General features: G+C 40.6%; 1 protein-coding gene across 1 annotated transcript; it reads left to right on the top strand.

Annotated features, from left to right (window-relative positions):
• The first annotated feature begins 324 nt into the window (after positions 1–324).
• LOC137361436 (probable G-protein coupled receptor 139) lies at positions 325–4,723 on the top strand. Its single transcript, XM_068026296.1, has 2 exons — positions 325–394; positions 3,819–4,723. Exons 1-2 carry the CDS (start codon positions 325–327, stop codon positions 4,721–4,723), a joined length of 975 nt encoding a protein of 324 aa, XP_067882397.1.
• The last annotated feature ends 10,250 nt before the right edge of the window (positions 4,724–14,973 follow it).

Below are 14,973 nucleotides of genomic sequence, written 5' to 3' on the forward strand. Positions count from 1 at the left end.
TTGCAGGAATGATGAAGGTGGTGTCTGGGACATTGATTGTCAGGTATATTTCCGTGATTATGACTGTGTGAGTATTGTTTTAATTGTGTTTGTTTAAACTGCCCAATAACAATGTTATTGTTCTCTTAATCTGACGTATCACACAACAAAACAAAAACAATTCAGCTGAGTGCATTTGTTAAATGAATGTAGCTAATGATAATCGTGAACCTGATTGGCTGCATGAAGGATTGATATGTGTATGAATATAAGCTCCCTTCCATTGTCTCAGCCTGCACCAGTCAGAGTCATTCAGCTGTTTCAGATTTAATCTATTCTCATAAAATGGGGCAACCAGCTATTCTGGTGATAAAGGATATTTACTACCCAATTCTCGCAGCTGTTGCTGTTCCAGGTGAGTCACTGTAACCAGTTTGTTGTTATTTGTTGTTTACTGTCTCTCTGCTGATGCTGCATGTTGGCTTAGGTATGTATAATTTTGTATAGATTTCAAAGAGACACTGCAACATTATTAAAAGGCTGCAGTTTATGAACATTATAGCAAAGACAGAATTACAGATACTCTGTCTGAATTCACACAGCATTCGCAACAAGGTAGATGAATTTATGGCACAAATAGCAGTAAACTGGGATGATCTAATTGCCATTAGGTAGACATGCCTCCTGGGGAACCAAGACTGGGAACAGAATTAGCAAGTGTATTTGACATTTAGAAAGTATAGGCAGCAAAGGAAAAGGAGGTGGTGTAGCATTGTTAATAAAGGATGAAATCAGAACATTAGTGAAAGAAGACCTTAGATCGAAATATCAAGTTGGAGAATCAGTTTGGGTGGAGCTAAGAATCAAACGGGGCAGAAAACATTGATAGGAGTTGTTTATAAACCACCAATCAATAGTGGTAATGTAGGGCTCTGTATCAATCAGGAAACTGGAGGTGTATGTAACAAGGGTAGTACACTAATCATGGGAACCTTCACTCTGCATTCAGACTGGGTAAACCTCATTACAGCCAATGCTGAGGAGGACGAATTCCTGGAATAAATATGGGATGATTTTCAAGTAAAGTACGTTGCGAAACAAACCAGAAAATGGGCTTTCTTTTGGATCTGGTACTGTGCAATGAGAATGTGCTGAATAATAATCTCGTTTTAAAGCAGCCTTTAAAGGAAGAGTGACCTTAATATGAAGAATTTGAATTTAAGGTTGAAAGTGATGCTGTTTAATACGAAACTAAGGTGTTAAATCTAAACACAAATGATATCGAATGTATGAGGGGTCAAATGGCTGTGTTACCTATTCCTGCCAGCTCCATGAGGGGTCCTGGGGAGCTCTTGTCATGGGAAACCTTGGAGCAGGCTTTCAGTTGTCCCTTCAAGAACATCCTGACGCAGATCAACAGGGCCTGCATCCGGGCTCATCAGCTAGACATGCCGGCCAACTGTACGTGTCCGTCTGTGTAGCAGAGCCTTGTCTCCAATCATCTCGGCCATCCCTGCTGCAGGATAAAGACCTTGCTTCGCTTGGACGGTGTGGTAGTAGATGTGTACCGGCCACCCCATGTTAAAAGAGCCCACGCACAAGCATCTTCTGCCCTCTCAAAATGAACCTCGGGACCTGGAAGATAGGGTTGAACTATTCAGTCAGCTGAGGACCCACAACCCTGGAGTGGAAGAAAGTCATCCCTGTTCCCGAGGGTCTGCTGAAGAAGAAGAAGTTACAGTTGGAATCTAAAACAAAAGGTATGATGGTAGACAGGTAATAGCTACCATTTAAAGAATTAATGCACGGTTTATAACAAATGTACATTCCTTTGAGGTACCAAAGCAGAAGGAAAAGTCATCCAGCCATAGCTAACATAAGAAGTTAAATATTTTACTCGATCAAAGGAAGACGCTTATAAAGTTGCCAAAAAAAGATAGTAAGACTGAGGATTTCGAGCATTTTAGTATTCAGCAAAGGAGGACTAAGAAACAGTTAAAAAGAGAAAATTTAATATGAAAGCAAACTCGCAAGAAACATAAAAACACATTGTAAAAGCTTCCATGGATATGTAAAAAGGAAAAGATCAGCAGAGACAAATGTGGGTCCATTACAGGCAGATAAATTAAACTAGTACTTTGTGTCTGTCTTCACAGAGGAAGATACAAATAACCACCCAGAAATACTAAAGAATCAAGGGGCTAGCAAGAATGAGGAACTTAAATGAATTAGCATTAGTTAAAAAAAAGTACTAGTGGAGAAATCAATGCGACTGAAAGTTCATAACTCCTCTGGACCTGATGATCTACATCCCAGAGTGTTACATCAGGTTGTTGTAGGCATGGTGAAGGAATTGGTGATCATCTTCCAAAATTCTATAGATGCAGGAGTGGTTCCTGAAAATTAAAAGGTAGCAAATGTAACACAACTATTTAAGAAAGGAGGGAAAGAGAAAAAGGGGAACAACAGACTCGTTAGCTTGATATCAATAGTGGGGAAATGGTAGAATCTATCATAGTGGATGTGATAACTGGAAACATAGAATATTATGGTAAGATTGGACAGAATCAACATGGATTTATGAAAGGGAAATCATGTTTTGCAAACCTGGTGGAGATTTTTGAGGATGTATCGAGCAGACTAGATAAGGTGGGGACAAGTGGATGCGGTGTATTTGGATTTTCAAAAGGCGTTCGATAAGGTCCCAACCAAGAGGTTAGTAAGCACAATTCGAGCACCTGGGATTGTGGGTAATATACTGGCATGGATTGAGAATCGGATAACGGACATAAAAGGGAGAGCTGTAATAAACAGGTCATCCTTAGGTTAGCAGGTCGTGACTACTGGGGCACTGGAGGGATCAGTGTTTGAGCCCCAGCTATTCACAATCTATATAAATGATTTGGATGTGGGGGGTCTGCTGGACGCAAAACTAGGTGGGAATGTAAGTTGTGAGGAGGAGATTTAGAAAGACTAAGTGAGTGGACAAGAACATAGCAGATGAATATAGTGTGGACAAGATGTGAACATAACCACTTTGCTAGGAAAAAAAAGAAGTGCAACGTATTTCTTAAATGATGAGATGTGTTAGGGAAGCGTTAATGTCCAAAGGCACCTGGGTATCCTTGCTCAGAAAGTGACTGAAACCTAACATGCAGGTGCAGCAAGCAAGTCGGATGGCAAATGGCATGTTGGCCTGCATTGTAAGAGGATTTGAGTACAGGTGTAAAGAAGTCTTGCTGCAATTGTAGCGAGCCTTGGTGAGACCGCACCTGGATTATTGTGTACATTTATGATCTCCTTACCTAAGAAAGGATATACTTGTCATGGACAGAGTGCAACGAAGGCTTACCAGACTGATTCCTGGGAAGGCGAGATTGTCCTGTGAGGAGAGATTGGGGAGAATGGGTCTATTTTCTCTCGAAGTTTGAAGAAGGAGAGGTGATCTCATTGAAGCATGCAAAATCCTTACAGGGCTCAAAAAGTTTGATGTAGGAAGGGTGTTGTCCTTGGTTGGGGTTCTAGAACCAGGGAACATAGTCTCGCAATAAGAGGTCCGTCATTGAGGACTGAGATGACGAGCAACATCATCACTCAGAGGGTGGTGATGCTTTGGAATTCTCATCCACAGACGTTGTGGATACTCAGTCATGGAGTATGCACAAGACAGAGATCGATCGATTTCTAAATATTTAAGATATCAAGGCATATGGGGATAGTGTGGGAAAGTCAGCCATGATCTAGTTAAATGGCGGAGCAGTCTCGAGGGCCCAAATGGCCTACTCTTGCTCCTATTTCCTTTGTTCCTATGTAATGTATGTCCTCTCTCTTTCTGACAGTGAACTTGATGACAATTGTGATTCTATCCCGAAGAAACTGTGGCCTTTCTAATTGTATCTCTGTTTACATGGTGGCCATGGCAACAGCGGATCTACTAGTCATGATCATCAATGTAGTATTGTACCATACTTTCAGTTCTAACTTTCCACTTTCATTTCTGTCCCACACTCCCGTGTGTAAGTTTATTCTATATATGGCTGCTGTCAACCTTTATTTGTCTATTTGGTTTACTGTCTCCTTCACATTTGACCGATTTGTAGTTATTTGCTACCAGAAGTTTAAAATAAGGCATTGTACAGAGAGTACTGCAGCTGCCGTTATAGCAACATTATCTGTTCTGATTTTATTAAAGAACTTTCCATTTTTGTTTGCTTACGAACCCCAGCAAATAATTAACACAGCGCAGTGGGGCTGCAGGTCACGTGTAGCTTTTTTCTCTTCATCTCTCGGTAAAGCCTACATTTGGTTTCATACTGCCTGGGTCGTTTGGGTTCCTTTTGCTTTAATTGCCTTGTTCAATTCGTTAACAATCAGACGTATTTTAGTAGCTAGCAGAGTCCGAAGGGAACTCCTGCATCCTACAAGTGACAATCAATGTGATCCAGAGATGGTGAACCGAAGAAAATCCATCATTTTATTATTCAGCATATCAGGCAGTTTTATACTGTTGTGGCTGACGGCTGTCATCAGTTTCGCAATGACTGGACTGGTAAACAGCAATTATTACCGAGTTGACCGCACAAACCCTGGATATATAGCCACAGAAACCGGAACTATGTTGAAGTTTTTGAGTTCCTGTCCAAACACATTCGTTTATGCAGTGATCCAGAGGAAATTTAGAGAGGAACTGAAGAAGGTGCTGAAATCTCCCGTGAAATTGATACTAAGGACGATTAAAAATTAAATAAATACGAACTAGATCTCTCTTTGGAGAATTAGAATTTATGTTTAGCTCACTCCAAAGAGATGAGTTTTTCTCTCTTTCCAGTTACACCAAGACGGTTGTTGTAAAACCTTCTCGGTAGGCCAATATATTTCTGCCCCTGTGGCCTTTTAACGGCAACATTGACAGTGGCTTTCCACGGTTCCTTCTCCTGAAAACATTGTATTCCAACCACTGCAGGCATTTTCCCATGTCTGGTGTGCAATTGGACATGACTGGGATTGCAATTTCCGACCATTGTATGACAGTCCAATATTCAATCCTACTATGAGTGAGGAGCAACATTTAGTAGATGTGGAATTGGAAATGAAAGCTATTCATTCCTAATATGTGAATCTCACCAATACATTTTAAGTGTTTGCTGTAAGCGAATTAAATATACAGAATAAAAAATGATTTAGACTTGAATAGTTCCGGAAAAGTTGCGGATCGTGTATCTATGAGTCAGAGCACGTGATAACATTGGGTGTGTCTGTAAAACAGTGGAGAGAGTTCTGTGTTTGCTGATGATACAGACTGTTCGTGGAGGATTGCGGAGTATGATTGGCCAACCTTAACATCCGACTCTGCTAATTCGTTCCACTCAATGCAAGGAGATTCGAAAATGATTTTTACATTGGCCAAAATTCAACACGTGTTTTGCATTATATTAAAGGGAAGAAAATGAATGTCCAAGCCTGAAGTCCAAAGTCTCATGACTGCTAAAAAAACAATCAAACACAAGTCAGAAATGTTAACAATTCATTTTATCTCATTCAACTGCAGGAGTAAAACAAAAGATGAGCTTCGGAATATATTTGGAGAAAATCCCAACATCAGCTGAGTATTGAATGCATTGGTTGTTCGTGTCACGGGTGTTGTGAAATACATCCACTTTTGAAACAGTCACTATATCATTACATATTAACCATCCACTTCAGGTTGTGGCACTCTTCACGATGTGCCAGAGGAAATGGCGCCATAGTTTGATTGTCTAAAACCAGGAAATGCTGCAACCTTTCAATTTCCTCGTCAGAATACTTAGGCTTTCTCCATAATCAGCTGTAATTTCCCCTGTCGTGAAATTCTGTTGGATACTTGAGTGGGAAGAAACACCCAAAACCAAACCCACCAGATCCATCATAATATCAGCTTCCTCTACATCTCTCCCAACAAATACGAACAAATGAGAACTGGAACAAAGGTTATTAGGCAGTGCCATTCAACATAAAAACTGTTCTTAGCAACATCTACGTGCATTAAGTGCCAAACAGGCACGGGGATAACGATTGAGAAATACTGAGGAAATAAACAGCAAAGGAATAGATGGGGATAGTTAATTTGAGAGGATAAGCAGGGGACTAGAGAACATAACTGTAGAAAGAAATGACAAAGAGAATGAACAGCAATGTTTAACGCAGTATTTTAAAGAAGATAATCAGTGGAGTTCAGGATAAACATATTACACTAAAAATATAAGACCCAACTAGCCGATAATGAGAGACATACGTGAACAGAGATAACGATACAATTGAAACAAAAGAAACTAAAGAAAATACACTAATACAAAGCAGAGGATGGCGAAAAGGAAGACTTAGCAGATAGGAAACAAGACAAAACCAATTACAAAGACAAAGAGGAACTAAGCAATTAATTTATCAACGGATATAAAATAAATAACAAAGTATTCTGAAGACACCTAAACATATCAGGATCGGGATAGCGCCACAAATGAATACAGCAGCCAAAAACACAAGTATTGAGAATGAAAGGGAATGAATTTTGGATAATTAGTTCCCCAGTATTTATCAGGTAGATGAACAGAACGGCCATTACATTAGATGAAGAGATAAAAGTTAAGACATTTAAGATAGAAAGAAGGAGATAGTTGAAGAGCTAGTTCAACATATAGAAGATAAAGCACTTGGCCCAAATGGATTGCATCCATTCAGGAAATTAATACAATTCCTGTATTTAAAAATAACACGTTCAGGAAATTATAGACCATTAAGCTTAATGTTGGTGTTAGGAAAAATCATGGAACATTCACTCGAATAAGTAATCGAAACATATCTAGAAAGCGAAATATTATAAAGAGTGGTCAGGACTGATTTAAAATGAAAAGGCATATTTGTCCAATCTTGTTTAATCCTTTGGAACAGTAAAAAGAAAATCAACAAAATAATGAATTGGATGCAAGATATTTGGATTTTCAAAAGGCCTGCGATAAAGTACCACATAGTGGACTCCAAAATAAAATCAGGCCATTTGAAGTTGGAGGACAAAGAGCAGAATTAATATCAAAGGGACGACACCATTGAATACAGAGAGATGTGGTTAAGGGTAGTATCTCAGATTGGCAAAATGGTGGAAATAGTGTTTCAGAAAGATTAGTGATGTGACCATATTTTCTGAAAAGTAAGTTGAGCAAATTGTTGATGTAACTTTAAGAAAATTTGCTTTTTATATTTGATTCTTATCACCTGATATCATTAATTCTTGTCTATCTCTCTGGTGAGAAACATCTGGTTTTGTTGAGGGGAGACAATAATGTCCTGATTGGGTAAACTGCAGATCCACTGACTTTCCAAAAGTAATTGCCTTATCACGTTCCATGTCAAGCTTTATTCGTGCCATTTTTCTTAGAAGGTTTACTCAAACACATTGGTATCACACTAAAGATTATATCAATATCAATTTGTAAAATGACTTACTCCAACTATTTACGTGGAATTACGACTCTCTTTGGTGACCTGAATGTGTTGTCATCGCGAAACCTAAAGCAAGTCAGACATTACGACTCTCTTTGGTGACCTGAATGTTTTGTCATCGCCAAACCTAAAGCAAGTCGGACATTTATTCTCCTTAATCTTGCATCGATCCTCACTACTTAATGAATCTAGGTAATATTTTAACCAATCTGTTCCAGATTTTATCAAAATGCAAGCGCTGTCTAGTATGGTATGGATGAACGAGCCACTGACTAACAAATCCATCTCAAGACTAAAACCTCTTGTGACAAGAAAACTTCGTTCAGATTCATCATTATCTTCATCTTCTGCTTCATATTTCTCTGCGCCATGTGTCATTTCGAACACTCTGCCTCTCTGCTTTGGGCAGTTCATCTCATAATGGTACCTTCAGTCACACCTGAAACACCTATTCACTGTTCCTGGAGCATTCCTGGGATTCAGTCTCATATTATTGCTGTTCTAATTCTATCTTCCTTTGAAATAGCCAGATCTACTAAAGATTATTTTTCTTCATTATGGCTGTTTGTAACACTTGCATTGTTGATCCCTGCATTCAGAATCAGAACTATTTTTAAATCTGGTAATCATTGATTGCATCCACTATGTTTTGTGTTATTACAGCATGTTCCACCAAGTCTGCAGGAAATGATTGTTTCCCCATGATTGTTTTCAGGCCACAGACATCTGATCCAACTGGGAGTCTCTCTTTCCAAGAACCAAACACCAGATAGAACCAGGAGCCTGACCATATATGATTCCTTAGCAATCCAGCAATTTAAATGTTAGCACCAAATCAGGGATTGCTACATAGAATATTTTATACGATATTTTAAAGTCTATGACATATTCCTCCATTGAATAACCTTCTGAAATCTATCAAAGTTTGACCACTTCTGATAGGAATGGAAGAACCAAATCCTCATCAGTATACAACAGATGGACTTCCAGCTCACAAAATGCTTTATAACAGATTTTACTTCTGGTTGAAATGACAATCCCAAGGTCATATGTTATTAACTCTTCAGTGGGGACAAAACCCATGTCGACATATCCACTCAATTATCCTAATGATCATATAGCTCAGACTCTGAGAACATCAGAGGGTAATCATACTCCAGCAGTTTAGTCTTGCTTTCTGCGATTTGTCACAATGACTTTTAGGGTTGTAGATTTCTGCCTGAGGAAAAAAAAATCTTAGATTTCACATTCCATAGTCAGGCCCAAATCATCTGCTATCACGTTATTCTCCAGAAAGCCAATTGGTGAAGAATGGTACTGGAACCAATCTTTCCACAGTTTTACATTTATTCACAGAGTTAAGCATTGCAAGCATACACCTTCTAGTTCAACCAGCCAATTTCAGTAAGTGTTTCTTTAGATGTGGTCAAGTGAACGCCAGTTCATGCCCATGTCCTGCACATAATTAATATATAAGTAACAGATTCCCTTCTCTCTCTTTAAATAAAAATTAGAGTAAATATTTGCAGCCAAACTTTCAAAACAAATTACCTCAAATACTTCAATTCTCTATAGAAAGCGTGACATTGTGGGATGCCCTTCCTCTTGTACCCCTAACAATTTATTCAGACAACCTTTCCTTTTTGTAAAACAATCAGACAGTTGGTGACTTACATCCATCCATTTAATTTTAGAGATTTCCTATCTCTGCAGCATTATTTTTCAGGGGTGGCACAGTGGTTAGCACCGCAGCCTCACAGTTCCAGCAACCGCGTTCGTTTGTGGGTACTGCTTGTGCGGAGTTGGCAAGTTCTCCCTGTGACCGCATGGGTTTCCACCAGGTGCTCTGGTTTCCTCCCACAGCCAAAGACTTGCAGGCTGATAGGTAAATTGGCCATTGTAAATTTCCTTTTGTGTAGGTAGGTGGTAGGAGAATTGAGGGAAGGTGGTGAGGTGGTAGGGAATATGGGATTAATGTAGGATTGGTATAAATGTGTGGTTGATGGTTGGCACAGACTCGGTGGGCCGAAGGGCCTGTTTCAGTGCTGTGTCTCTCTATGACAACAATATTAGTCCATAATCTTTCCTCAATCACACTTTTCATCGGCTGTACGTTATCCCATTCAATGGGTATACGATCTTCAGTACACCCACTGTGCAGAATCTCACTGAAGACATTATATAAATAGAATTCCACATCCAGGACAGCCACATGATCCAGTGCTTAGCAGCTAAAATGCTTTTAACACAACGTTTTATTTTCTAAGTTTTCAACCAAAACGGCAAGATTCCAGATTTTCAGTCATAGCACGAGAATAGTCATCAGGAAGATTAGCATATGAAGCATCACAAAAAATAAATACTAAGTTCATATCCTTTTGGTCACCTGAGGATAGGGTCTGTTAGAGTTTTCTTTAATGCTTTAATTGCTTTAAACATTCTCGACTATCTGGTGTTTAATTTCAACGCATAAAAATTAGCCTCTGACCTCCTGAGTGTGCAACCCGTTCAATTGACCAATTGATGAAGGATTGGACTGAAGTCAATCATATACATTTTTACATTTATTCAGAGTTCAGCATGACAAGCATTAATATTCTAACTCAACAACTCGCAGTTTCAATCATGTCTCTTTATATGTTTTTTAGTGAAACCCCAGTTAATTCTCAGAATCTGCACACAATCATACACAATAAATATACAATTACATTTCTCTGAACAGCAAACCAGCATTGCAGTTTGTCCATCAAATATACAAATTAGCTGTGCTGGAAATACTCAGCAAGTCTGGCAACATCTGTGGAAGAGAAACAGAGTTAACGTTTCAGGTCTGTGATCTTTCACCAAAACTGACAACCGTTGGAATTGTAATTGGCTTTGAGCAGGTGAGGGGTGGGGTGGGGGGGAATAATCTAAAAAATGAATAAGGTCAGACATTTCTGCATGTTGCTCGGGAGAAGAAAAGGTGTTTCATCGGTGCTATATGTCAATGAAGATTGAGCAAGATTTTAATACCCTTGGGGAAGTAATCTAATATAGGTTTTTAAAAATAGTTTCCCTTCAGACGTAAGGCCCCACCTAGAAGAACATAAAGTTAGGAAAATAAGAATTGCCACCACATTGGCAGATGATTGCAAAGAGACCCTAAAAATCAGTAATTGCAGGCCCGAGTTTGGAAACTTTCAGAGACGCTGGAGAGATAGGAAGGCTGATAATGAGAAGAGATTTCATTTCAGGCAGAGAATGGTAAACAATAGGAGACAGACTATCCTTGGAGTAATATGGAAGATGGTCAGGAGACTAGAGTTGAGTTAAAAGGACCACAGCTTCATTTTTGTAATTAAAGAGGGCATATATAGGAAACACTGCTGCAACCGTGAGTTGGTGGTGACGGGGGTGCATGTTGAAGGCGGTGGATGGGGTGCCGATCAAGCGGGCTACTTTGACCTGGATATTATTGAGCTTCGTGAGTGTTGTTGGAGCTGCACTCATCGAGGCAAGTAAAGAGTATTCCATCACACTCCTTATTGTGACTTGTAATGTTGGAGAGACATTGCATAGACAGGAGGTGAGTTACTCGCCGCTGCATTCCTAGCCTCTGACCTGCTCTTGTAGCCATAGCGTTTATATGGCTAATCCAGTTCAGTTTCTGGTCAATGGTAACCCCCAGGATGTTGATAGTGGGGAAATTCAGTGATCGTAATGCCATCGAATGTCAAGGGGAGATGGTTAGATTCTCTCTTGTTTGAGATGGTCATTATCTGGCACTTATGCGTCACGAATGTTAGTTGCCACTTATCAGCTGAAGTCTGAATATTGTCCAGGACTTGTTGAATTTCTACATGGGTTGCTTCAGTATCTGAGGAGTCATGAATGGTGCTAAACATTGTGCATTCTTCAATGAACATCCCCATTCTGACCTTCTGACCTTATTACGGGGTATTGAGCGATTCTATGTTTTCTGTGCCATTGTGTAAGCTTAATCGACAATGTGATTTAGACACCAATCTGGTAACTGTGGAAATATTGACGGGGTGGATTGCTTGCTACAAAATGACCTGATTGGTTTAAGTTATTGGAGTCTCCAGTAATTTGGGGGAAAAGCAGTTCAGGTTACTAAATCTGAAGTTTTTCTGGATGAATGTCCAAGAATATTTCCGGATTGTGCAGTGATTCAGTAATAAACAGTCAGTGGTTATAAAGGACAAGTCAGATATCTGGCTAACTAAACCTTTCTCAGGAATTTGAGTAGCTGGGTTGAATTGTTTGACAGATCGCTTTTAATTCAGGCACAACAGGCAGACACCAATATAAAGAAAACATCTCAGACAGTGTTTTCTGAGACGGAGATTGAGAATCTCCCTGAGTGTTATCATGATAAGAATGACATCTAATGGGAAAGTGGAGACCTCCCCAGAGGCTGACCGTTAAGGATTGGGCTATAGGTCATCGCATTGTTGTTCCCCCGGCTACCACAGTTAAATGTTGAGAATTACCCATGTGATTTCTATGGTAGGTCATATGGATAGTCAAAAAACTCAGGCCAGGTTGAGACAACATTCTGATTGGCCAGGCATGCGTAAAGATGTGGTTGAATTTTGCAGAACATGCCATGCCTGCCAGGGAGTTGGGAAGCCTCAGCCTTCATTTAAGCCAAGTCCATTCCAACCGATGCCTGATTTTGATGAACAGTTCGCCCGGTTCCTGTGAGAAATTAAAAGCATGTTTAAATAAATTAACCCGTCCTGTTGGCACTAAATTTTAGCAAGCCTTTTAAAGCAGCTATTCATGCCAGTGATTTAGGAATAGGAGCAGTGTTGCATAAAGATGATGGTGGTGGTATGGAACGACCAGTCAGTTATTTCTTTTTTAAAAAACTAAGTACCAAAAGAAGCACTCCGCTTCAATAGTCATTCTGCTGTAAACAAACTTGTAGACGCTGCATATTGAAAGAGAAATTTGAAAAGGCATATGTAAATTCAACAGGCTTTCAGAAGCCAGGAGGCTGTAAGGAAGACCAAAAGCCGCAAACAGCAGCAGTGGCAACCTCAGAAGAGAGAGAGAGAGCGAGCGAGAGAGAGGGAGAATCTGCTCTCAGAACACTGATACAATAAAGACTGCATGGCCACAACCATCCCTGGGCGTGTTCCATCCCACTGGCAAGGCAGACCCAGCAGAGGTCGCAGCACAGTGATATACAGTTGGGAAGGAGTTGCCATGGGAGTCCTCAACATTGACCCTGGAACCCACGGAGTCTTACGGCATCAGGTCCAACAAGGGCAAGGAAACCTCCTGCTGATTACCACCTTGCCTGCCCACCTCCCCAAACCCTCAGCTGATGATTCAATACTCCTCCATGTTAAAAAAAAATTCACTTGGAGGAAACAAGGCGGGTGGCAAGTGCTCAGGATGTACGCTGAGTGGGGGACTTCGCTGTCCACCACCAACTGTGGCTAGGTAGCACCACTACTGGACGAGTTCTAAAGGACATGACTGCTGGACTCGGTCTGCAGCAGGTGGTGAGAGACTAAACAAACGAGAGAACATACTTGACCTCGTCCTCACCAGTCTGCCTGATGCAGATGCATCTGTGCATGATAGTAATGGTAGGAGTGACAACCTCACAATCCTGTACTGGAGAAGCTATATAAATATGTGGCTCCAAGAGCTAGTCAAAGGCTAGGAATACTGCGGCAGGTAACTCACCTCTTGACTCCACAAAGCCTATCCACCAGCTACAAGGCACAAGTCAGGACTGTGATGGATTACTCTCTGCCTGCCTGGATAGATGGAGCTCCAACAATACTCAAAAAGCTCGACACCATCCAGGACAAAACAACCTGCTGGATTGGCAAACCATCCACAGACATTCACTCCCTCCACCACTGATGCACAGTGGCAGCAGTGTGTACCACCTTCCAGATGCACTGCAGCAACGCACCAAGGCTCCTTACACAGCACATTCCAAACCTGTAACCTTTACCACCTAGAAGGACACGAGCAGAAAATGTACGGGAACACAATTACTTGCAAGTTCCCTTCCAAGCCACACATCATCCTGATCTGGAACGACATTGCCGTTCCTTCACTGTCACTGGATTTCCCTTCCTAACAGTGGGTGTACCTATCCGACATAGACTGCAGCAGTTCAAGAAGGCATTTCATCAGAACCTTCTCATTGGCAATTAGGGATGGGGAATAAATGCTGGCCTGGCCAGATCTGCCCACATCCCATAAACAAATAATAAAAAGACTTGAACCCAATTCTAAAGCAGAGGTTTGCAGAGGAAAATGGCCAACATGATCACAAAATACGCCTTATTCAAGGAAGTCCAGCGGGAAAATACTCGGAATAAGTGAGCAAAGAGGACCTTGACTTTGAAAAAACAATGTGAAAAGTTTGGGACCTTTAACTGCAAAAAAATCACTTCAATGAGGATAATGTGTAACGTTTAAACGTGGTGTCGGCTTTTCAATTGTTTTGATAAGTTAAAGCTAATTGCCTTTCTCTGTAATTTAGTGCATTAGCTAGTTACAAAACAGTGTTTAGTTAATGTTGATTTTTTAGTTTTGCTGTAGTAAAAGTCTTTAAAACGTAAAATGTGGTGGAGAATTTGTTAAATTAGTTTGGGGAGCTCATGCCTCTTGTTTTAACGTTAACGATCTCACTGAGGTCGCAACAGTAAATCTCACTCCCATTCTGTCACTCAATAAATCTTAGTCTGATCCTTCTTCTTTCTTCTGCCCTCAGTTTCTGGTGCCACATCGATCCATTGCATTGAAACAAACAAGAGCCATTTATGATCCTATTGTTTTCTTTTCTGGAAATATGCGGTGTATCTTTAAGACAGCAAAGGATCAAAACTGCTATTATGACAGCCAGCTTCAGAAGAAGCATCTTGCTTGCCCCAGATGCAGCCATTCAGAGACTGAGAACAGGATATACAATGCTGCAATTGACTTTTGAAACTAACTGAAAACTGGCTTTCGCAGACACAGTTCAGAAACAGAGATGCAGCTGCCCCCACATGAGCTGAACATTTTATTTACTTATTTTATTTAGATTTACAGCACTGAAACAGGCCCTTCGGCCCACCGAGTCTGTGCTGACCAACAACCACTCATTTATACTAACCCTACAGTAATTCCATATTCCCTGCCACCTACCTACACGAGGAGCAATTTACAACGGCCAATTTACCAATCACCTGCAAGTCTTCGGCTGTGGGAGGGAACCAGAGCACCTGCTAAAAATCCACATGGTCATAGAGAGAACTTGCAAACTCTACACAAGCACTATCCAGAATCGAACCCAGGTCCCTGGAATTCTAAAGCTGCAGTGCCAACCACTGCGCCACTGTGCCGCCCTAGTACATGTCGCTCTTAATTTAAACTGAAGGACGTGAATTTAGACTGACTACATTTTTACCCCTCAAAACCCTGAAGGTTAAGCCAGATTGATTCATTTGAAAGTGGTTGTGAGTTGTTGATCTATTGTGGTTATCGCTGGAAGGAAGAGGA

This window comes from Heterodontus francisci, unplaced genomic scaffold (genome assembly GCF_036365525.1).
Source record: "Heterodontus francisci isolate sHetFra1 unplaced genomic scaffold, sHetFra1.hap1 HAP1_SCAFFOLD_106, whole genome shotgun sequence".
Taxonomy (NCBI): Eukaryota; Metazoa; Chordata; class Chondrichthyes; order Heterodontiformes; family Heterodontidae; genus Heterodontus; species Heterodontus francisci.